General features: G+C 38.2%; 1 protein-coding gene and 1 long non-coding RNA gene across 2 annotated transcripts in view; one reads left to right on the forward strand and one right to left on the reverse strand.

The window, feature by feature from the left end:
• The first annotated feature begins 6,262 nt into the window (after positions 1-6,262).
• LOC118763074 lies at positions 6,263-23,942 on the forward strand. The gene is made up of 3 exons (XR_004998827.1): positions 6,263-6,450; positions 22,362-22,367; positions 23,918-23,942. It is a non-coding gene; the product is annotated as an uncharacterized LOC118763074 (long non-coding RNA).
• Positions 7,338-25,790, reverse strand: part of LOC115210732 — a 40,275-nt gene continuing 21,822 nt past the window's right edge. Inside the window, exons 3-12 of the mRNA XM_029779441.2 lie at positions 24,335-24,403; positions 21,503-21,579; positions 20,379-20,429; positions 18,887-18,960; positions 16,295-16,414; positions 14,760-14,840; positions 14,097-14,235; positions 13,063-13,145; positions 11,587-11,683; positions 7,338-7,982 (exon numbers count right to left, since the gene is read on the reverse strand). Of these exons, the coding sequence (XP_029635301.1) occupies positions 7,818-7,982; positions 11,587-11,683; positions 13,063-13,145; positions 14,097-14,235; positions 14,760-14,840; positions 16,295-16,414; positions 18,887-18,960; positions 20,379-20,429; positions 21,503-21,579; positions 24,335-24,403 (956 nt within the window). The 3' untranslated portion in view covers positions 7,338-7,817. The remainder of the gene's footprint in view (positions 7,983-11,586; positions 11,684-13,062; positions 13,146-14,096; positions 14,236-14,759; positions 14,841-16,294; positions 16,415-18,886; positions 18,961-20,378; positions 20,430-21,502; positions 21,580-24,334; positions 24,404-25,790) is intronic.

A 25,790-nucleotide genomic window follows, 5' to 3' on the forward strand; every position in this document is an offset into this window, starting at 1 on the left:
GCTTACACTTGGTGCATCTTATAGAGTTCCTACCTACGCCTTTTCTACAGATCGAGCAGGGCCATCTACCTGAAGGCATTTGTGATTTGTTTACCTTCCTACTTATTAGGACTTTGGTTTTAGCTAGGTTGACTCTAAGGCTCTTCGATTCTAATACTTGCTTCCACACCTGAAACTTCTCCAGTTCTGATAGTGACTCAGCAATTAGAGCAAGGTCATCAGCATAGAGGAGCTCCCAGAGGCATCCTGTCTTGAATTCCTCCCTTATTGCCTGGAGGACTATGATAAATAGGAGGGGGCTGAGGACTGAGCTTTGGTGGACCCCAACCTCTACCCGGAATTCTTCACTGTACTCGTTGCCAACCCTCACCTTACTAACAGCGTCCCTGTATATGGCTCGCACAGCTCTCACTAACCATTCATCTATCCCTAGTTTCCTCATTGACCACCAGATAAGGGATCAGTAGACCCTGTCAAAGGCTTTCTCCAAGTCAACGAAAGCCAGGTACAGAGTTTTATCTTTGGCTAGGTATTTCTCCTGCAGCTGTCTCACCAGAAATATGGCATCGGTAGTACTTTTCCCTGGCACGAAGCCAAACTGCATCTCGTCCAGGTTGACTCTCTCCCTAATCAGCTGGGCTATGACCCTTTCCGTAACCTTCATTACCTGATCCAACAGCTTGATACCTCTGTAATTACTTGTATCTAGGGCGTCACCTTTACCTTTGTAGCAGTTGACTATTATGCTACTACACCAGTCATTGGGTATGACTCCTTCGTGTATCACCTGGTTAACTATACGGGTGACTAGGCTGTAGCCGACACTACCAGATATTTTGAGCATCTCAGCAGTAATTCCTGATGGGCCTGGGGCTTTCCCTGTCTTCATGCTTCTAATTGCCTTAACTACCATGGAACTGTCAACTCGGATAGCTGGTCCCTCTATTGGGTCGACATTCGGCAGACTCTCTTTATCCCATTCATTCTCTTTGTTGAGCAACCTTTCATAGTGGCATCTCCAAACCTCTCTCTTTACATCCTCATTTAGCGCAAGTGAACCATCATCCATGCGAACACATTTCTCTCCTACCACATCACGATTCTCCCTCACACACTGTCTTGCAGTACGAAATACTTCAAGTCTTTGGTCCTCACAGCGCAGAACATTGGCAAATTTTTTCTTATTTGCTTCCCCTGTGGCTAAATAAACCTGTCTCCTAGCTTCTCTTTTCGCAGTCTGATACAATTCCCTACTACCGCCATTCTTCCAGTCCTTCCAAGCCCGTCTCCTGTCTCTAATAGCCCTGTCTACAACATTATTCCACCACCACGTTACCCTGGGACGAGATGGGACTTTGCTCCATCTACAGATCTGGTCAGTAGCTCTCAGCATAAGGAAAGTGGCTATAAGTTATATAAAACCAAAGAGGAATAATTCAATTGTCACTGACCTACATTGCTAGAAATAAAAGTTAAAGCCCTTAGGGCCGCAGAGAAACACATGTCTATGTACTGATAGGGGAGATAACCAACCCTCAGCAAGCGAGATCATCATACAAGTTTAGTTTCGCTTTGAATTCAAAGCTCATGAGTGACAACTACTCCATATATCCATATATATATATATATATATTTAATATCGAATTAAAAGCACCACTAATATTCTAAACATAGATCATGCATACTTAATGTATGTGCTTTGTTTGTTTGCAGGTTTGCTGCGGTATAGTGCCTGGGGGATGACTCCCTACCCAGCATAATGAGGGAGTCATCCCACCAATGTATGTAGCTGTATATAGTCATATTACAAAAAGGGTGGGAAAGAAACTTGTTTCCTTCATATGAGCAGTGTGTTTGTTTTTATCTTGAAGGAAAGCTTGAGTGGAGGTTTGGATTTAAAAACAGAATCATACTTAGAAGTTTAAAAGAAACAGCAAACAACTTTTTTAATCTCTAACTTGCCATGGGCTGGGTACAGTTTATTAAGGCACGTTTTCAAAAGCCAGATAGCCTTCCTATTGCCAGCCCCCACCTGTTTCTGAGCAAGTGATATTACCCCCTTGTCAGACATGTTTTCACAGAATACTGGAAATGAATGACATGGCTTCTATGACAGTAAAAACCATTTACAGCTATCAAACAATATCAACACACTGAGACACACGGCAGCCTATATCTGAGGCACTGGTAGGATATTCCCAGGGAAGCATTCAACCAGAGTTCTAGGCTATTAACACTGTCAGATTCCAGACTAATACCAAAATTCTTAAAGTGTAGGCAATTCTGCTTTCACAATAGTAAAACCATTGTGTAGGTGTAGCAAAGTGTAAACTATAACCCAAATAATCCAATTCTTTGTTTTATTATGATTTGGCGTTGCTGTGTGGTAAGCTTGCTTACCAACCACATGGCTCCGGGTTCAGTCCCACTGTGTAGCATCTTGAACAAGTGACTTCTACTATAGCTTCAGGCTGACCAAAGTATTGTAAGTAGATTTTATAGATGGAAACTGAAAGAAGTCTGTCATATATATATGTGTGTGTGTGTTTGTCACCCAACCATTGCTTGACAACAGATGTTGGTGTGGTAAAAAGGACCAACAGAATAAGTACTAGGCTTACAAAGAATAAGTTCTGGGATTGATTTATCAACTAAAGGTGGTGCTCCAGCATGGCCACAGTCAAATGACTGAAACAAATAAAAGAACATATATATATAAGGCAAATAGGAAAATGGAGAAGATATAAAATAGACAAACACCAGCCAGTAAACATTCCATTACATCTATTTATTAAATGATAATGTGTTTAAGTGGTACAAGTAAAGGAATGAGATCAGCCAATATGTAAAGATATATATAGAGATGAATGAATAATAATGAGTATATAGATACACTCATCTATTATTATTCAGTCACCTCTCTCTCTCTCTCTCTTTTTCATATATATATAATATTTTAAAATAGTGTACATTTAAACACAAAAGAAAACTACCCTTTAACAGGTAATTTTTACTTGCTAGAAATAGCAGCCAACATGGCCAAAACCACAATTTAATAGCAATTTTCGAATGTAAAAATTACCTGTTAAAGGGTAGTTTTCTTTTGTTTAAATGTACACTTTTTTAAAATATGAATATGTTGTCTATTGACTATTTATACATGCTAGGCCACTGGTGGTGATATTTATAACGAATATTCGCTACCCTATAGATGTATCTTATGTATATATATATAATGTTTACGTATTTATTGGCTGATCTCATTTGTTTACTTGTACCACTTAAACATTTATCATTTAATAGATATAATGGAATGTTTAGTGGCTGATGTTTATCGATTTTATATCCTCTCCATTTTCTTATTTGCTTTATAAATCCTGGATAACTTTCCAATTTACCCCCACCCATACCTAGTATTCAATTGCAATATTGCCCTGCAATACTAAGCACTTGGATATAAATACATAGGTATACTGCCAGTGGTATATTAGATATTTATTATCCCTTAAATGGCTTATTAACCCCTAACTCATACAGACATGTAAATAATGATGATTATGATGCTTATACAGCAGGCTTCTTTCAGTTTCCATCAACTAAACCTACTCAGAAGGCTTTGGTTGGTCCATGGCTATAGTAGAAGACAATTGCCCAAGGTGACATGCAATAGGACTGAACTCAAAATGATTTGGTTAGGAAACAAGCTTCTTAACCACACAACCGCATTTGTACCTTGACCAACTCAAAAACAAAAATGAAGAATTGAAGATTTAAGACAAAATAAAACTTAAATGATGTTTATTAAAAGTTGTGGTTTTATTGAGTCTAGCTGAAAATATGGAATGATTACAAATGAAAAATGCTGTGATACAAAAATTTACGGCAATTTCTGTTTTTTAGAATAACAAGCTTCTGATATCTACAGACATACAGAAAATGGGAGTAAAAATATTCCAGTGCTTTCTATAAGAATTTCAGTTGTCAAAATTCCTAATTAAACATCTAATTTTCTTATAATGACATGTGATATATTAAAAAATTATTTAAATTGGAAAAAAAAAATGTATAATTTAAAGAAAAAAATTGAGCATCAAAATGTCAAAAAGCTCTGATTTCTATAAATAAATGTCTTTGGACAACTATTGCTACAGAAGAGATTTTTTTACAAAATGGTCTAATGGAACAGGCAAGGTGTACAACAAAAATAAATATTTTAAATATCAGTTCAGAAAATATTTGTATTTCACTTGTCATAAAAATTAATTCCGGTACTCACAAACTTCCAGCTAATCTGTGGAAGTTTCCAATGTTTAGAAACTTCCAGAATCTGGGGAATTCCTGTAAGTGGAAGGTTACAGTGCATGGAATATTGCAGTGTGGAAGGCTCTAATAATAGAATGTCTTGAAGCAAGGAAAGTTTGGGTAGATATAAAAGAAGTTCCGGAATATGGAAAGCAAACCAACGTAGGATTAGATCCTTTACCCTCCTTCTTTGGATTATGGTTTTGTTAGGAATTTAATAGACACAACCAATTGATAAATGTGAGGATATTTGAGGAGGGGGAGGAGGAGGAGATATGAAATGACAAGATGTTCATCTGGTTAGAAATTAGCAGACAAGGGATCTTTGATGGGATGTAGAGTTCCAAGAGGAATTAGCAATAGTTTAATCCTTCAGCATTTAATCCAGCCAAATCTGACCGAAATAATTCAACCTGTTTTAGGTTCAAGCAAGCCAGATCTGGCATCTCACACATACCCCACTATGTCATATTTAAAATAATCAATCACATCATTGAAATCTCAAGGTTAAGAGATAATCTATGATTAATCCAAAACAATGTGGATAAATAACCAACATTCTCTGCTTTTTTTTTTTCAATCATATCATTACAACCACCTTGGAGCCATTTCCTGTTGGAATACAACTAAACTGGGGTACAGTCATACATCACAAGGTTATATGGATGTTGTTCATTAATATATTACAGTACCACAGCAGTGCTGTGTTGGTGCGACATAATGCTGCAACCTTGATGTGCAACACTGCAATGTTGAGGTAAAATACTGCAGTCACCATGTGCAATATATATACTGCAGTGTTGATGTGAAATATTTACAACCTTGATGTAAGGCAAGAACACATCAGAATTATTATTATTATTATTATCTATGTCACTAATGTGCAGTACTGCCATTTTGGGTGTGAATTATTACTGTTTTGATGTGCAGTGCTGCAACGTTGGAATGGAATCTCACTCATTTGATTGATGTGCAATACTGCAGAGCTAAAAATTATTGCATCCTTGATATACAGAACTGCAGAGTTGGAACGGAACATTGCAAATTTGATGTGGAAAACAAACATATTGCAAGACTGCAGTGGAATATTTACCATTTTGTGGAGCAGTACAATGCTGGAATAAACTATTACCATTTTGGTGTCCAATACTATAGTATAGGAGATCCGATATCATAGTATAAGGGTGAGGGACTGCTAGCTTGATATGGAATGTAACAACCAGAATGGAATACTGCTGAGTTGGAATGGAAGGAGTACAACCTCCAAGAGGAGTATAAGAATCATACAGGAGAAAAGCCATACAGGAGAACCCTGGTCTGCTAAGATCAACAAGAAACTGTTTAGAAACAATGGAAGCTCAGATTGTCAAATAAGATAATAATAATAATAATAAATGCCCTGATGCAGTACCAGGTGGTGGCTTTCATGGCTTCTTAACTGATTGGAAGTGTTATCATGTTTTATCTTGGTAAAAAAGATGGGTTTTGGCAAATATTCTGCTCAATACCACAGATTTACTTGTCAGTTGTTTGACCTTAACCAGTTGAGCATGTCCCTTAGTGGCTGACGATATGTGCATCTCTGATCATGAACAAAAGTAGTGGGGGAGCATCATAGCCATGTGTTGAAAGGAATTCTTAGAGGTTTGGATGATTCACCTTTGGAAACATGGGTGGTTCGTTCAACTTCCTTAAACAACCCTTATTCAGGGACCTTTTGAGTGGGATGGGTTACTCGACCAGAAGAAAATTCTAACTGGGTCCCACCTGCAAAGTCATGCGCTGTTTATCTTGATATGAGATCTCCATACGGTTGTGATGCATATGCCTGGTGTACCCTTATCAGACGAGTAGTCATGCTGGGTATACTGGGCTTCGTATATTTTATCCCAGTGTCACTTTGATGGCATGCACTACTCTCTCATTCAATAATAATAATAATAATAATAATGTTCTGCCTTTTTTCTCATTTTACAACTGGATCATTCTAGATTACCTAGACACATTATTTGTGATTAAATATTTCATTTCAGTCAACAGAAACTAAACACGTAATATCTAGCAGAGGCACAAGCCAACGAAATACATAAACATAACAATGATAAACCTTTCTGCTATAGGCACAAGGCCTGAAATTTCGAGGGAAGAGTCGACTACACTGACTCCAGTACACAACTGGTACTTAATTTATTGACCCCAGAAAGGATGACAGGCTCAGCAGAATCTGAACTCAGAATGTAAAGGTGGAGGAAATGCCACTAAGCATTCCAGCTGGCATGCTAACCATTCTGCCAGATCAATGCCTTAATAATAATAATAATAGTAATGGTTTCAAATTTTGCCACAAGGGCAGCAATTTTGAGGGAGAGGATGAGTCAATTACATCGACCCTAGTCAGAATGTACTAATGGACAAAATACTGCTAATGATTCTGCCAGCTCACTGGTTTAGTAATAATAATAATCTTTTCTACTAAAGGCACAAGGCCTGAAATTTTGGGGGAGAGATGAAGTCAATTACATCGACCCCAGTACTCAACTGGTATTTAATTTATCGACCCTCAAAAGGATGAAAGGCAAAGTTGACCTCGGCAGAATTTGAACTCAGAATGTAGTGACAGACAAAACATCGCTAAACATTTCACCTGGTGTGCTAACGTTTCTGCCAGCTCACTGTCTTAATGATAATAATAATAATCCTTTTTACTGGAAGCACAAGGCCTCAAATTTGGGGGAAGGGATTAAGTCGATTAGATCAACCCCAGTGCATAACTGGTACTTATTTAATCAACTCTGAAAGGATGAAAGGCAAAGTCAACCTCAGCGGAATTTGAACTCAGAACGTAACAGCAGACGAGATACCACTAAGCACTTCACCCAGCATGGTAACATTTCTGCCAGCTTACCACCTTAATAATAATAATAACAACAATAATAATAATAATGATAATAATTTTTTTAAATATTTCAAAATGTTTGAAGTAAAAGAAACAAAATTTTAAAAAAATATTCCATTTCATAAATGTTAAATACCAGTTTTTCTTTTTTTTTTTTGGTGAGTTTTCTAAAATGTATAAAAGAGAAACTAAATTCTTCTTCAAATACAAAACAATTTGGAATGGTGATTAATGATTGATGTCTTTCATTTATGTTTTTTACCAGGAATTTTTACTTATTTCCCCCTCTTTCAATGTTGAGACGGTAAACACCCAAAAAAACACAAAAAAAAATTCTTTTATTTGCTAAGGAATATTCTTCTGTCCATTTGATAGATCAAGTAGTGGTAGGGGACGGGCGGGGGATGGGGGTTGGTTTAACTGATTGTCCATCTGTGCACCTCTCCCACAGCACACATTAAAAAAATTTTTTTCTAAAAACCCAATAAAATGGTATGTGCTCTTCCGCTTCTGTTCAGAAATCAAAAGTCAATATCATCGTCGTCATCATCATCATCATCACCATGACCAACAATCAATAATTATATAGATTTAGTTTTGTGGAATAACCCGACTCTAGTCACGCTGACGGCTGGTCTTTCCAGTTCTGAACAATCTCTAAAATTGGTTTTATCACAGCTGCAGGTTTCTTGTACATCATATGATGGTCGACACCATTTATGATAATGTGGTGGGCATTGCTGAAGAATTTTTGGATCATTTTCCGCTCGCCACGAGCCCAAGCCTACAAAGACATTACATGTAAAATTAACACATAATTAACATGTAAATTATAAAAGAAACAATACAGAAATTAGCAAATAATTATAAAGGCACAACATTGATTTCATTTAGCCACACCTAAATCCCTCTCTCTCTTTCGGAGAGGCACTGAGCAGCTATACACACACATACACACATGGCAGTAACTTCCGCCTACCAAATTCAATCACAAAGCTTCGGTCGACTCGGGGCTATAGTGGAAGACACCTGCCCAAAGTGCCACGCAGTGGGACTGAACCCGAAACCATGTAGCTAGGAAGCAAGCTCCCTAACCACACAACCATGCCCACACCTAGTATGTATATATATATTTACAAAAAGGCAAAAGATGAAGATGGGTGTGTAAACAACAAACAGATGTATTAGTTTAACACTCTGGAAGTGAGAAAGTTTTTTACATTTCGAGCCTATGCTCTTTGACAGAAAGGAACACAGAAAGAAACAGCGAAACAAAATAGAAGAGGTTTAGTGGCTAGTGATCTATCATGTGTGTATATATATATATATATATATATATATATATATATATATGCATGTGTATATGTTTGTGTCGCCTAGTCTTGTCACTGTCATACAAGCAGGGTCATTTTATTCCCAGTATTCTCCAAGAACATGACAGGCCATGGAGAAATATTACCTTGCTTGGAAATAGGGAAGGATTGACAATAGGAAGGGCATCCGACCATAATAAAAAAAACCTGTTCAACAAATTCTGCCTGACCCATGCCAGCAAGGAAAAGTGGACGTAATGCTGCTGCTAACGATGGTGACCTTAGTAACTTATTTCATTTTGTCACTTTTTCATATTTACCATTTCCTGACAAACCAACTCAGGGTCGAATACACCATTAAAAATATATTATCTAAGGGAGATAACTACATTCACCAAATGGTCTTCATAATTATTCCCAGGGCTTCGTTTTACTACTACACCTTTCTCTCTCTCTCGCACTCTTTTCTTACCCCATCTATATTAACTAAGGCCATGCTGGGGCATCAGCTTGAAGGATTTTAGCTGACACCAGGACTTATTTTATATTTTAAGACTTGTATTTATACTATCGTCCCTTTTACCAAACTGCTAAGCTACAAGGACATCAACAAACCAAAACAGTTTGTCGAGTGGTAGGGGAACACACACACACACACACGCGCGCGGAAAACTTCTTTCAGCTTCCATCAACCAAATTCACTAACAAGGCCAATCAAGAAGGAAGAAGGTGCCAAGCAATGGGAGTGAACCTGGATCCAATTCTATGCCCCACCCAAACATGTTTGCAAATATACAATTTCTGTTTTGGTGGAGACTTGTTTCTGGCACTGAACCACTTTGGAGAAAAAATAAATTCGTTTTGAGAAAGAATTGAATACAATTCCTTTCATCACCATCATCATCATCATTTTATTGCCCCTTTTTTTTATGCTTGCATCGGTCTGGCAGAAATTGTTGTGGCAGTTTTTCTATGGTCAGATGCCCTTCCTGTCATCAATTTTCACCTGTTTGCAAGTAACATAAAGTTTCTCCATGTCTAGACATGTTCCCAAGGTGGATTGAAAACAAACGACACTGCTTGTGTGGGGAGGATCGTTTACAGCTATCACATGACATTCAACTAAGGAAACACACATACACATGCACTTAAACACACACACACACATATATACATATATATATATATATATATATATATATATATATATGCATGTATATATATGCATATATATATATATACATATACGTACATACTTCTATATGTATATACATATGCATATATGGGCAGAGGACGTCACAGAACGTAAGAAATATGAAATATGAGAACATGGAATAAGAACTTTTTTTTCGCAAACAACAAAGGAAACAAATGGAAAACAAGACAAACAACATAAAGAATAACCCTTCATCAGTTGTCAACTGTTTTTCTACTCTGTATTTCAAACAATTCATGACAAGATACGTCTTTGGCAAAACAGTTTGTCCCGCAAAACAAATTAAATAAAATTTGGGATTTTGCAGAGGATCAAAGATACACCCTTTACATATACATACATATATATATATATACATACATACACACACATATATATATATATAACTATATTCACCAAACGGTCTTCATATTATCGCCAGGTCTTTGGTTTACTACTACACCTCTCTCTCACTTGCATTCTTTTCTTAACTCCATCTATATTAACTAAGGCCATGCTGGGGCATCAGCTTGAAGGATTTTAGTTGACCCCAGGACTTATTTTATATTTTAAGACTTGTACTTATGCTATCGTATATATACACACACAAATATACACAGCTATGACAGGCTTCCACACAGTTTCTACTCGCCAATTTCACTCAGAAAGCATTGGTCAGTCATGGATATATTGAGGAAGATACTTGTCCTAGGTGTCCCACAATGGGATTGAACCCAAACCCATTTTTTTTAAAGTCTTGTAAAGTCCATTATATTCTTTTGTAGTCTTATATTTATTTTGCAATAAAATACTTCCTGCGGAGAGACTTTTTGAACACCCTATAATAGATTCAACAGAAATACCGCTGCAGTATTAATATGCCACTGAGTTATCTCCCTTCCGACCAAAGTCCGCTTAGCATTTCTTATAAGAAAAACAAAATAAGTACCAAAATATTAGCTTTGGATAGAAACAACGAAAACCTTTGACATCCCAGCATAACCAGAGTCAAATGAATTAAGTACAAAAAATATGTATTTCAGTCGTCTAAGGGTAGAAACTCCTCTAACGTCCGGACATTCCCAGTAAGCATGGCACCAAGCACTTTACAACTGCTTTAATTAACCAGTGTTGAGCTTTCTTTCATCTCCAAAGAATAAATAGGAAGGTACCATAGGAGCCTCTGCATGGTCTTCAAACTGCTGGATGTAGCAGCTAAGATTTCCTCAAATTACATCCAGCTGTCTCAGGACAGGAAGGATACATGAGATAATGTTCTGGGAACATTGAATAAAGGTTAGGATGGTCACAGCTGGAGGGTATCTGATCATAGGTTGGCTTAATCAGGGTTACCTCTGAAAGCCATTCTGACTTAACATATTTTGTGGCACATCAAACGCACTTTCTTCAATAAAAAAAAAAGTCTCAAAAACCCACCCCAGGTCCAAAATGCGAATATGAACCTACATTGGTTTTAAATTTTAACACAAAACCAGAAAGTTGAAGGAAAGGAGTGAGTCAATTACATCGACCCCAGTGTTCAACTGGTACTTACCATACTCCTGAAAGGCAAAGTCGACCTTGGCAGTATTTGAACTCAGAATGTAAAGAGGGACAACATGTCATTAACCATTTTGTCCATGTAAACACTCCTGCCAGCTCATTGTCTAATTTGAGCCAATATGAAATGTCTTAAACACACTAAAAACGATTTTCTGCTTTCCTGAATATGTACAGCTGAAATTGGTGTGTGTCTAAAATGCCAGAGCACCTTTTGTGCCACCAAATATGGTAGTTTCCCCTTGAAGACCCACTCCAGTAACCTGATCACTGATCTACAAGATCAAGGCTGAACTACAAGTGTTACAAGTTTAACTCACCTCATTAAGTTCTCGTGAAAGTGTTTTATCATACATGTTCCCAGAAATTACTGTTGTTGTCATATTGCTTGGTAAATTCTTCATAATTCTTGCCAACCTGAAATCAGAATTGAATACCAGCAATTTATGTGGATTCTGTAGAAGCAAGTTGTATGTATATTCGCATTGCGTGGGTGCTTGGGTATATATGATCACACACACACACACATACTATATTTGTGGGTTAACAATGCTAGCAATGGTTTCATGTAAAGAGGAATCTCTTAATTATCAAACCTACCACAAGAGAACATTGGTACTTGTCTCCATTTTAGGGACAACTACCAATATTCATCTGAATATTTACCCACCAATGCAGTGTTGAGCACTCACTCTCACTGTTCAATATTTGCATGTGTGTGCGTGTGCATATATATATATGATACAGCCTTCTGGCTCGCCAGCCCTCAGTCAAACTGTCCAACCCATGCCTGTATGGAAAGCGTTAAACGACGACAATGATATATATATATATATATACATATATATTAAAGGAGCACTCAGTCGGTTATGATGATCAGGGTCACAGCTGATCCGATCAATGGAACAGCTTGCTCGTGAAATTAACATGCAAGTGGCTGAGCACTCCACACACATGTGTACCCTTAACGTAGTTCCCAGGGAGATTCAGCGTGACACAGAGTGTGGCAAGGCTGGCTCTTTGAAATACAGGTACAACTCATTTTTGCCATCCGAGTGGTTAGGAGCAACATGAAATAAAGTGTCTTGCTCAATGACACAATGCGTTGCTGGAAATTGAACTCACAACCTTACAATCGCAAGCCATATACCTTCACTATGTATATATATATATATATATATATATATATATATATATATATATAATAAAAAGAAAATGGAGAAATTGTTATGCAGGCATCAATTTATTGAAACAAATCCAATTTCGAACACTATCAAACTCATGGACCCTACAATCGTTTACCTGTCCAATTTGTTCAAATTAGAAAATTAAATGAAAGATTCATATTGAATTACAATTAATTGAACATTGATGTCTATATGTCAATTTCTCCATTACCTTCTTTTTCTTATACATCAATGGTAAGATACCCATATCCATCAATGTGAAGCTAACATCTTTTAGTATTTCAATGATACGCTGGATGAAACCAAGGAACCTGGATGCTGACATCCCTTTAAGAGGTATCTATATCCTTGAAATAATTAATATATATATATGTATATCTGAGATGCTGGCCATGATACTGACCATGGGATTGCACTTTGAAAGTTAACCTCCCAGGCGCAAGTCCGGGCAATATATATATATAATATATATATATATATATAGAGAGAGAGAGAGAGAGAGAGAGAGAGAGAGGCATAGATGTCAGGAGGTGACGTTAAACAAGGCAACAGATTGTGTGTGTGTGTGTGTGTGAGATAGTTGAAGAACCATAAAAGTTGGTGTGTTACCTAATCTGTGATATAGATTCATTAATGAAGTGATGTTCATCAACCGCTGAACTAAGATGTTTGGGATGACACAAGAGATATTTCTGGAAAGAGAAATACAGAGATATATATTATTCAACAAGGGAGTAGTAAAACATGCAAAGAAGAAGAACAACAACAATAATAATAACAATCCGTTCTACTAAAGGCACAAGGCCTGGAATTTTGGGGAAGAGGACTAGTTGATTACATCGACCCCAGTGTCTCACAGGTACTTGATTAATCAACCCCAAAAGGATAAAAGACAAAGTGAACCCAGGCAGAATTTGAACTTGGAACATAAAAACTAATGGCTCCACACTGTTTTGGCATAGATTTTACAGCTAGATGCCCTTCCTAACCCCAACCAATACATCCATAAATTTACCTTTCCATAATGCATCTGCTTTGAGTATGATACACATATCGCTATTTTAAACTAATACTGGTTCTGTTGTACATAACAAATAAATCTGGAAAGTTCAGAATAATTGGAATGGTGCAATGATTCAATGCTGCCTCTTCTGCAGTTGCTACATCAGAACTCGCTTTCTACAATCCATGTTCCTTAACTTCCAACAAAAATCAAACTGTATTTTCAAACCTCAACCTTGCATCTGTCCAACTTTTCAAAACTCTAGAACCCTACCAACCTCATTCTTTTATCCTTCAAGCTAACAAGCTTAGTTATTTTCATTAATCAAAACAATACGAAAGGAACCATTTTCTTAATTCAATTTATTGTTAAAAAGTATTTTACCACCTGACTGGCTCCTGTGCTGATGGCACATACAAAGCACCCACGACACTCTCGGAGTGGTTGGCGTTAGGAAGGGCATCCAGCTGTAGAAACCTTGCCAGATCAGATTGGGGCCTCGTGCAGCTTCCTGGTTTGCCAGTCCCCAGTCAAACTGTCCAACCCATGCCAGCATGGAAAACGGACATTAAACAATCATGATGACGATTAAATAATATCAGTTCATCATTATAAACGTTAGTTAATTAAGCTCTCTTACCTGCCTGTTTTTCACCTGTTCAGCGATTGAAGTCTCTCTCAAAGGTTGTTCTAAAAATCCAAAATGGATGGCTATTCTCGAGATTCCAAGAGAAGCACCAAATTGAAGAAGTTGCAAATCAGGAATTATTTTACCAAACCTGCAAATAAAACAAAAATATGTCTGATAGGCTTCTTTAAGTCTCCATCTATCAAATCCACTTACAAGGTTTTGTTCAGCCCAGGGCCATGACAGAAGACACTTCCCCAAGGTACCACATAGTGGGACTGAACCCTAGGTCACATTGTTGGGACGCTTCTTAATCACACAACCACAGGGCCTAATTGTAAAGGGTTCTACTGTAGATCAAACTTCTAGGACAAACTCAAAACCCAACACTACTGCAACTGCCATCATCAGTCTGCTCCCTGGCCAGATCTATATCCGCCACATCTTTTCTCCACAGTCCTCAAGCTTCTTACCACACAGCCACCCCTGCACCTATATACATGGCAAGCTTCTCTCAGTTTCCATCTACCAAATCTAGTCACAATAGCAGAAGACACTGGCCCAAGGTGCTGTGTGGAGGGACTGAACCCAGAACCATGTGGTTGGGAAGCAAACTTCTTACCCCACAGCCAGACATGTGCCTACAAGGTCATGTAAAACGCCAAACTGACTTACCAATAACGAGACCATAAGCCATTGTCGGAATCAAAGAGTTCGTCTGCAATTGGGTTGATCATTACCAATCCAGTAACATCACTGAAATTCAAAAATAAAACAAACATTAGTCTCTTATATTTTTCTTTTACATGTTTTAGTCCAGTGGTTCCCAACCTGGAGTCCATGGACCCCTGGTGGTCCGCAAATGTAGTACTGGGGGCCCGTGAACTAAATTCAAAATTTATATATATAAGGATAAGCATAGTAAAAGGGGTCTGTGGGAAAACTCATTTAAATAAAAGGTTTGGGAACCACTGGTTTAGTCATTGGATTGCAGTCATGCTGGGGCAATATCTTGAAGGGCTTTTAGTCAACAAAATTGACCCCAATACATACTTTCGAGTCTGGTACTTATTGTATCGGTCACTTCGGCTGAACTGCTTAGTTACAGGGATGCAAAGGAACCAATACCAGTCGTCAAGTGGTGGGAGGGACAAACACAGATGCAAAGACAACAAGGACAAACACACACACACACACACACACACACACAGAGATATGTGTGTGCGTGTACATATATATATATATATATATATATATAAAAGGAGCACTCCGTCGATAATGGACACGAGGGTCCCAGCTGATACAAACAATGGAAAAGCCTGCTCGTGAAATTGAGCATTCCACAGACATGTGTGCCCTTAATGTAGTTCCCAGGGAGACTCAGTGTTACACAGTGTGACAAGGCTGACCCTTTGACAATACAGTTACAACATGTTTTTGCCGGCTGAGTGGACTGGAGCAACATGAAAATAAATTGTCTAGTCCAAGGACACAACGCATCACTGGGAATTGAACACATGACCTTATGATTGTGGGCTGAATATTCCAACCAAGCCACATGCCTTCACTTCTATACTCTTTACTCTTTTACTTGTTTCAGTCATTTGACTGTGGCCATGCTGGAGCACCACCTTTAGTCAAGTAAATCGACCCCAGGGCTTATTCTTTGGAAGCCTAGTACTTATTCCATTGGTCTCTTTTGCCGAACCACTAAGTTACGGGGACGCAAACACACCAGCATCGGTGTCAAGGCGATGTTGGGGTTGACAAACACAAACACATAAACACACCACACGTATATATACATATATATGACAGGCTTCTTTCAGTTTTCGTCTACCAAATCCACTCACAAGGCTTTGGTCAGCCCGAGGCTATAGTAGAAGACACTTGCCCAAGGTGCCACGCAGTGGGAATGAACCCGGAACCATGTGGTTTGTAAGCAAGCTACTTACCACACAGCCACTCCTGCGCCTACATATATATATATATATATATATATATATATATATATATATATATATACACACCCCCACACACACATACACAACAGCTTCCACACAGTTTCTGTGTACCAAATTCCCTCACAGAGTATTGCTTGGCCTGAGTCTATAGCAGAAGACATTTGCCCAAAGTGCCACACAGTGGGATTGAACCGAGTATGACAGCAGTTCAATGACTGAAATAAGAATATAAACAGGAAAACTTACTTTTCGTGCATCTGCGCATAGAAATATGCAGACAGTGCACTGAGTTCGGAGCCGACCAGGATGAAAGGCTTCGGCTGTTGGCTGCTCAAGGTAAACAAGTGTCTCATATCATCAGCCATCCTAGAAGAGAAATAAACATGATAATATAGTGTTTTGGATGAAGACAAAGAAGGGCTAATCTCTAACTGTGGAGGGAACCTGTGGTAGAGGTCAACCCAGGAAGACATTGGATGAGGTGGTGAAGCATGATCTTTGAACTTTGGGCTTCACAGAGGCAAATATTGAGACCTATGGCATTATATCGTGTTTGAGAAGAAGACCCATCAAGTGAAATCATAGTCATGGCTGATGCTGGTGTCACATAACTGGCACCTGGGCCAGTGGCATGTGAAAAGTTCCTTTCGAGTTCTGGGCCTCACGGAGGCAATGACTGAGGCCTTTAGCATTATGTTGTGCTTGAAAAGAAGACCCATCAAGCCAAGTAAAATCACAGTCATGCCAGATATCGGTGACATGCAAATGGCACCTGTGCCGCTGGCACGTAAAAGTACCCATTACATTCTCGAAGTGGTTGGTGTTAGGAAGGGCATCCAGCCATAGAAAACCATGCCAAATAAGACTGGAGATTGGTGCAGCCTTCCAGCTGGCCAAGCTCTGGTCAAACTGTCCAACCCATGCCAGCATGGACAACGGATGCTAAATGATGAGGAGATTATATATATATATCATCGGCCAATTGGCAGAATCATTAGCACGCCGGGCAAAATGCTTAGTGGTATTTCACCTGTCTTTATGTTCTGAGTTCAAATTCCACTGAGGTTGACTTTGCCTTTCATCCTTTCGGGGTCAATTAAATAAGTACTAGTTATGCACTGGGGTCAATGTAATTGACTTAATCCCTTTGTTTGTCCCCTCTATTTTAACCCCTTGTGTGCAATAAAGGAATATATATATATATATATATATATATATATAAGTCTTCGTCTTTTGTTCTTTTTTTGTGAACTCTCCCTATATCATCATCATCGTCGTGGATGCTAAACGATGATGATAATGACATAGAGAGAGTTCACAAAAAAACATAAGACGAAGACAGGTGGTGTACAAAACAAACAGATGTATTAGTATAACGCTCAGGAATAGAAAAAGTCTTTTACGTTTTGAGCCTACGCTCTTCTACAGAAAGGGACACAGAAAAAAACAAGGAGAGAAAAAACTGTGTGTAGTGGCTAACGGTCTATCATGGCAATAGCCAGACAGAAATATATATATATATATATATATATACTAGCTTAGGCATAGTGATACTAATAACCTGGTGCTAGAACTCAATATGCTTCAGAATAAAGTGTTGGAGTACAGAGCAGTAATAAAAGATGAGCAGTATTAAATGAACGACAAGGGAATAGGAACTTATGCCATGGACTTCATAAGCTTACAGCTGTTTCTTGAGGAATTCTTGAAGAAATTTCCAATAGGAAATTTTTTTTACATTTCTATCCAACATGTACAATTCTATGGCTCCTAATAGCAAATGCAACATGTGTAATGGTAAATAAATAATACCAAAACAATTTTGCAGATTCTTGTTTTGGTAATAACTCTGCAAACAATATCTGAGGAATTTTCATCTCGTCGTCATATGTAACTCACATAAATATTAACGACCATATACAGAACTGAAATACTGGAATAAACAGATGTGCTTCAGTGAGACACAGCTTTTATCTTAAACTTACTTACATTATATATTTTTATATATGATGTGTTGTGAATTTATGGAAAAAAAATCCCATAAAACTCAACAATTTAGTTAAAAATGGAGAAGAGAAGATGTTAAAATATAGAAGAGAATTTTAATTCATGCAGACGATCGTTTCGTACATGCAAATTCATGGTTGAATTGAATTGAATTAAATTAATTGAATTAATTATATATCACTGCACTCTTCAGTGCAAGAGGTATAACTCTTATACTCTTTTAATTGTTTCAGTCATTTGACTGTGGCCATGCTGGAGTACCGCCTTTAGTCGAACAAATCAACCCCAGGACTTATTCTTTGTAAGCGTAGTACTTATTCTATCGGTCTTTTGCCGAACCACTAAGTTACGGGGATGTAAACACAAGCATCAGTTGTTAAGCGATGTTGGCGGGACAAACACAGACACACAAACATATACACGCACACACACACACATATATATATATATATATATATATATACATACACCACAGGCTTCTTTCAGTTTCCGTCTACCAAATCCACTCACAAGGCTTTGGTCGGCCCAAGGCTATAGTAGAAGACACTTGCCCAAGATGCCATGCAGTGGGACTGAACCTGGAACCATGTGGTTTGTAAGCAAGCTGCTTACCACACAGCCACTCCTACGCCTAAATTTTTTCAAAGAACTCGAGAAAGGAAATAGCAGAAAAGAATCCAGGAGATTCCTGTTTATCCTTATGTATAAAGTTTTCTGACAGAGGAACCTTAATGTAATGTCTGTTAAATATATATTTTTACAGACATAGATAACATCATTATACCAATTAATTTAATACACACACACACACACACTGATATATTAACGTACCTCTCTACTGTGAATGGTTCCCAACGGTTACGATAATTCGATTTCCCTTCTGAGCCATCATTTGAGGTAAAGTTCTGAGAGAAAAAAAACGAAAATCAATTGAAAAATCTTGTTACACAATATGAAGAGAATACATTGTGTTCTTATGCACAGAACAAACTGCTGTCAGTACAGGCATTATCGTGTATTATAGACTGTATACTGTCTGTCTGTAAGAAAGAAAGAAAGAAACAGAGAGAGAGGGGAGGAAGAAAGACAGAGAGAGAGAAAGAGGGAGAGAGAGAGAGAAGGAAAGAAAGAAAGACAGAGAGAGAGAAAGATGGACAAACAGATATTAATGTGTTACAGAAAATACTCCATATAAAAATATATTCTTTTATTCTTTTCATTGTTTCAGTGATTTGACTGTGGCCATGCTGTAGCACCACCTTTAGTCAAACAAATTGACCCCAGAACTTATTCCCTTCTCAGCCTAGTACTTATGCCGAGCTGCTAAGTTATGGGGATGTAAACACACCAACATCAGATGTCAAGCAACGGGGGGGGGGGCAAACACAGACAAACAAATACATATATATACATACACACACACAATAGGCTTCTTTCAGTTTCCCTCAACCAAATCCACTCACTGGGCTTTGGTCATCCCGAGGCTATAGTAGAAGACACTTGCCCAGTGGGGCTGAATCTAGAACCATGTGGTTGGGAAACAAGCTTCTTACCACACAACCACTGCTGCGCCTATTATATATATATGTGTGTGTGTGTCTTTTACCTTAGTCCTGGGTTGACAAAAGCATGGATTTAGTAAAGGAAACTGAAAAAAGCCCATCATCATATATATATAGGTGTGTGTGTGTTTATATGTACCTTTGTCTGGACATAACATGATGGTTGTAAATGAGCATCACTGTCATACAAGCAGTGTTGTTTGTTTTCAGTTTTTCATAGTAAACCATGTCTAACCATGGGGAAATGTTACCTTGCTTCAAAATGGTTGGTGACAGAAAGTCTGCCTCAACAAATTCCATCTGACCAATGCAAGCATGGAAAAGTGGACATTACATGATAAGGAAGAGAGAGAGAGAGAGAGAGTAGTTGCATATAGAGAAAGTATGTGCCTTAGTGGTTAGGGTGTTGGGCTCACAATGACAAGGGGGGCAGGTTCAATTTCTGACCTGGGTAGCAAGTGGTATCTTTGAAAGAGACACTTCCGGTTGTTGAAGTCTACTCAGCTGAAAATAAAAACCAGTCCCCTTCTCTCACTCCACCTGTCACAACCCAGATATCCCACTGGGCCGAGGAGTGAGAGGGCTGAAGGAATATCTATGTCTGCTCACGACTATATATAAGGCATCAAAAGCATTTAGAATAAGCATGCTATCAAGTCACACTCACTTCCAAGAGACGGTTCTATGGGATTTGTCTTATTGACAAATTATATCAAGAAAGACTTTTATCAAAGGAAAATGTGAAAAGGAGAAATACTCACCTCACGGGGCCGATCACTGTACCCTAAGCCAGCACGGTCAAATATACAAACCTGTGAAAGAAAATGGGTTTGTTAATATACTAAAAGAAGATTTAGAGAAAGGTTAATGATCCTTAAGAAACTGGTATTGATCTGTGTGAGTAATATTTGTATCATCTAATAAATTTGACAAAAAGAATAGCATGGGAAAGGGGAATATGGAATGCTTCAGACTGATTCCTTCTTCGGGGAAAATTAACAAGAGAGGAATTAAAGAAACTATGAAAAAAAAAAACTGGCTGCAACTGATGAGGAACATAGGATCATGGAAGCTTAATGTGAACAAGATGTAGTAAGAGAAAGACACAGTATAGGAGAAGTAGAAGGAATGAGGGATGGAATGAGGAGAAGTGGACAAAGCCAGGAGCGAGGTGACAGGAAATGATGAGGTGAGAGGGGAGTTGAAGGATCGGAAAGGGTTTACTGATCAAACCTGTTGTTGTCAAGTTCAAATAAAAATGTTGATCCTTTGGTTTCCTTGAACATGTGGTTCCATGGTGTGGAGAGATGCTGCACACTGATAGGCAGGTGATGGAATGGCCTGGTGTGTTGTGGTTAAAACACAAGGCTTTCACAAATCAATAACAAAGAATGTGTTAATTAATTGTTTAAACTTGGCTTTTACTCAGGCCATAATTAGGACTTGGCCATTTTACTGTGGCTGCATTGAAAATTCAGCAAATACAATATCATAAACATCTGATCGAATTCCTTTCTTTTCATGTCTGTACAAAGCTGGTCACACTTATGCTTTGACTGCAGCACAGAAACGGTAAATTGTACGATATTGAATCTATAAAGTTACAGTTTTATGTTAAACAAATATTGTTAGCCTCACTGTCAATAGCAGCAAAACAACAAAGAATTCAGGTATCAGAAAAAAAAAAAAACAGACTGATGATAATTAAATGACAGGTAAGTTGGTTCAACTACAGAAGATATTTCAGGTGGACATTGGTCTAAGATGGCAATATAAGAGGAAGCAGATACATTGGGACATTTATTAAGATATTACTTCAGATGAAAGCAAAGCTTAACAATTTAAAATGAATATATTATATGTATAAGTAACAAATAATACATACTCTTGTCACATTAGCAATTTCAGGCCATACAAGAGACCAGACATCAGATGACATTCCTGTGGGGGCATCGAGTATCACTGAAAATTGACAATTATTTCAAGAGTCATCAACAATCTTGTATTAACAATAGCAGTATCTCTCTTTCTCTTTCTCTCTCTCTCTCTCTCTCTATATATATATATATATATATAGTTAATCCAAACATGAAAACACAAAAACGTGAGGGCGTGGAACAAGTGTAGTGTTATTGGGCACTCAGGAAAGGAAAGAAAGAAGGAGGGTTTAACGTTTCAAGCGGAGCTCTTTATCAGAAACATAGGAAAAGGAAAGATCCAAGGAAGGGAAGATGGAGGAAAAAAAATCGCCAACGATATACACGCGGTCACATTTTGAGATATATATATATATCATACACACATACACATCATCAATATTGTTTTAACATCCACTTTTCCATGCTTGCATGGGTCAGACAAAGTTTGTTTTGGCAGATTTTCTATGGCTGGATGCTCTTCCAACCATCAATTCTCACCTGTTTCCAATCACAGGTGAAAGAAGGTTACACAAAAACCATCCTAGAGACTTACCTACAAACAAAAGCTTGCAGATATTTAGGCAAATGAAAACATTAACACCCATCGCAGAAAAATACATAACGTAGCATTGGTAAGAGGTGGGGAGGGGGGCAGGGCATCTAACAGTAAAAAAAATAAACAAGGTGTAGCCCCCCCCCACAATCCCCAGCACACACACACAATCTAGAAGAGTAACTGAATGAAAACAGTAAAATAAGTTATAGAAATGTTTTCGTCCTACTTCAGACATCGTCTAGTCTTGGTAAATGATGAAACGTACCCAGTCTATGGTGTTGTTGAAAGGGAGGCCTACAGGTGGAAACCAAAGGAATCAAGAAAAATTGCCAACAGAACTCAAAAGGTTTGCTTTTAGGATCAGTCCCACTGCATAGCATGTTGGACAAGTGTTTTCTACAATAGCCCTGGGCTGATCAAAGCCTTTTGGGTGGATTTGGTAGACAAAAAAAAACAGCAAGGCAAAGAGCCAGTCATGTGTGTATGAGTGTGTTCATGTCTCCTTGTCTTGACATCACATACGGAATGTTAATAAACATCCCAGTCATACGAGAAGCGGTGTTTATTCACAAACATTCTGTGAAAACTTGTCTAACCATTGTGCTGTTCGTGTTTGAAGGACAAGGGGGGAAAATATAACCAAGCTTGGAAATAGATATGGGTTGGACACAGAAAAAGCAACCACCCATAGAAAATCTTCCTCACCAACGTGGCTGGGTACAGCACATTCTTCCTTAAGATACTTTAATTGGGAAAATACTCACCGGTTATACAGAGAGCCATCTCAACACAATGCACGCCTCACAATGCAATGATTGATTTTATAACAAACAACAACAAAATGAACTTCAACAATAAAGCCAATTAAATACAGTACCACTACCATCACCACCATTACCACCATTCTTTGGAAGGACAATGCTGCACACAGACACAAGAAACACTGATGCACATTGTTGTGCAATGAAAAACTTGTATTAAACTATAGGAAATACTGCAACTTCTATTATTAATATTAATAATAATTCTTTCTTTTCTATAGGTACAAGGCCTGACATTTTGGTAGGAGAGGCTTAGCCAATTATATCAATCCCAGTATTCAACTAATACTATATTTTATTAACCCTAATCTACACTCTGTCCAAAAAATAGCCCTGCTAGGACCAGCCCACATCCTACACGAGACACAAACAATCCAATAATACAACCTAAACAGAACAACCCACAAATACAAGACACACTCTATACAGCATTTACCCAGTGAAATAAACTCCCACCAGCAAGCCAAGAAACCAAAGCATTACACACTCAACACACAATACAAGCAGTAACACAACAAAAGACTGCACCACACCTCAAGGAAAAAAGCTAACACAATACAGAACTGGGAGGAGTTTGAGCACTCCCAACAGCAGAAAAGAATACACAATGCTGCACATATCCCAGCAACATGGTGGTGTAGCAGGTGATGCAGTAGAAATTTGCTTCAATCTACCAAATATTGAACAGTTATATAATAATAATAATTTCAAATTTTGGTACAAGACCAGCAGTTTCAAGGAAGAGGTAAGTCGATTACATCAACCTCAGGAGGTAACTGGTATTTATTTTTATCAATCATGAAAGGATGAAAGATAAAGTCAGCCTTGGTGGAATTTGAACTTGGATTGTAAAAATGGAAAAAACACAGCTAAGCATTTTGCCCAGCATACTAACAATTCTGCCAGCTCACCACCACAATAATAATAATAATAATAATCCTTTCTACTAAAGGCACAAGGCCTGAAATTTGGGGGAGGGGGTAGATCATTTACATTGACCCCAGTACACAACTGGTACTTATTTTATCAACTCTAAAAGAATGACAAGCAAAGCTGACCATGGCAGAATTTGAAAATAATAATAATAATGGTTCAAATTTTGGCACAGAGCCAACAATAATTTCTAAGATAAAGAAAGGTCTTCAAATGAATATATGGGTGAATGAGTAAAATTTTGTGAGACTAAATAATATGGTCAGACTTCATATGGAAGTTGCAGAAGACTCTGTAATTCTCATTTTCTATCACAGACTCTGGTCTGTGTTCACAGCACCTTTCTATTGTTTTGAAGCCACGAAACTTGACCAACATCTGAAAGCACTCTTTTGCCAGCTGAACCATCATTTGTTGAAGCAACAAGAGATTCCAAAATACATTTTTTGTAAAAGAAAATTCACAATAAAATATTTTCAGTTACTCACCAGTAGGAGGTCCATCACCTTGACATTTCATAAATAACCTCTGACCCCAACCAATGTCATAAAGTTGACCTACAAAAACAAAATGAAAACACAAAATCAAACGATGTAGATGAATTGGCAGAGTCGTTACAGCCTTGGATTAAATGTCTGACAGGATTTCTTAAAGGCTCTTTTCTGAGTTCAAACCCTATCAAGGTTAACTCTGTCTTTCACCCTTATCATCAACACCATCATCATCATTTAATGTCCATTTTCCATGCTGATATGGGTTGCATGGTTAGATAGGACCCAGCAGACTGCAGCGCTGTGTTAGGCCCCAGCTTCGGCAGTTCGAATGGCTGGATGCCCTTCCTACCACTGACGACTAATGTGTAATGGGTGCCTTTTTCCATGATAACTGGCAAGACAAAGAAAAGAAAAGAAAAGGAAAAAGTCCCCTTGACTGACTGGGAGTGTATTTGAGGGAGAGAAAGAGAGCGAGAGAGGCAGACAGAGAGACGGACAGAGAGAGAGAAACAGAGACAGAGAGAGAGAGAGATGTGGTTTTATGCTAGATGTTGAAGGCTAAAGTATGATAAAGGAACAAGCACCCAGGTGTTTTGCTGTAGGGGAGAAATACCTGGTTTTCCAGGCTGGATGAGAGCAGCTGGAAGGAAGATATAAATGATGGAGACAGGGTGCCAAAGGATTTGCTCAGAGTACAAGAAGGTCACTGGAAGGGAGGATGCAGCAGACTGTGGATCTGGAGGGGAGAGGGAAGGATGAGTAATTTCATAAGACTGTGGGAGAGGAGAGTGAGTGATGGTTGAGGATTGGATGAAAAAGGGTGGAGGTGTAGGTGATGGTAGTTCATAAAATATAATACCAGTCCAAGAGGATGGCATGAAGGAATTGTTTGAGCATCGGATGAAATGCCTCTTAATAATCATTCCAGCATTTTATGATTTATATTAGAGCTGGGGAAGAAGGGTTGTGTAAAATGTTTAACGTATGGAGTGGAAGATGCAACAGTAAAAGATCACCATCATCATCATCATTTAATATCCATTTTCTATGCTGGCATGCGTTGGACAGTTTGAGAGGAACTGGCAAGGCCAGAAGCTGTACCGGGTTCCATAGTCTGTTTCGGCTTGGTTTCTACAACCAGATGCCCTTCCTAACACCAACCACTTTACAGTTTATCACTTTATGTGGCACCAGCATGGGAGCTTTTTATGTGGTGCCAGCACCATGTACAAGATGACAAGAAAGGCAGAAACAGGTGGAGTGAAGGATTGCTGGGAGGAGAGGATATACAATTAGTTGAGAGGAGCAGAGGCTGTTGTAGTCAGGGTAGAAAAGCAAAGAGATGAGACATTGGAGTGTGTTGGTGAGAGAAGTTATTAATCGATCAATCTCTAGTCTTTATTCTCCTAGCATAAAGTTTCCCCCACCCCAAGGCCTCAGGTTTTATAAT

This window comes from Octopus sinensis, linkage group LG4 (assembly GCF_006345805.1).
Source record: "Octopus sinensis linkage group LG4, ASM634580v1, whole genome shotgun sequence".
Taxonomy (NCBI): Eukaryota; Metazoa; Mollusca; class Cephalopoda; order Octopoda; family Octopodidae; genus Octopus; species Octopus sinensis.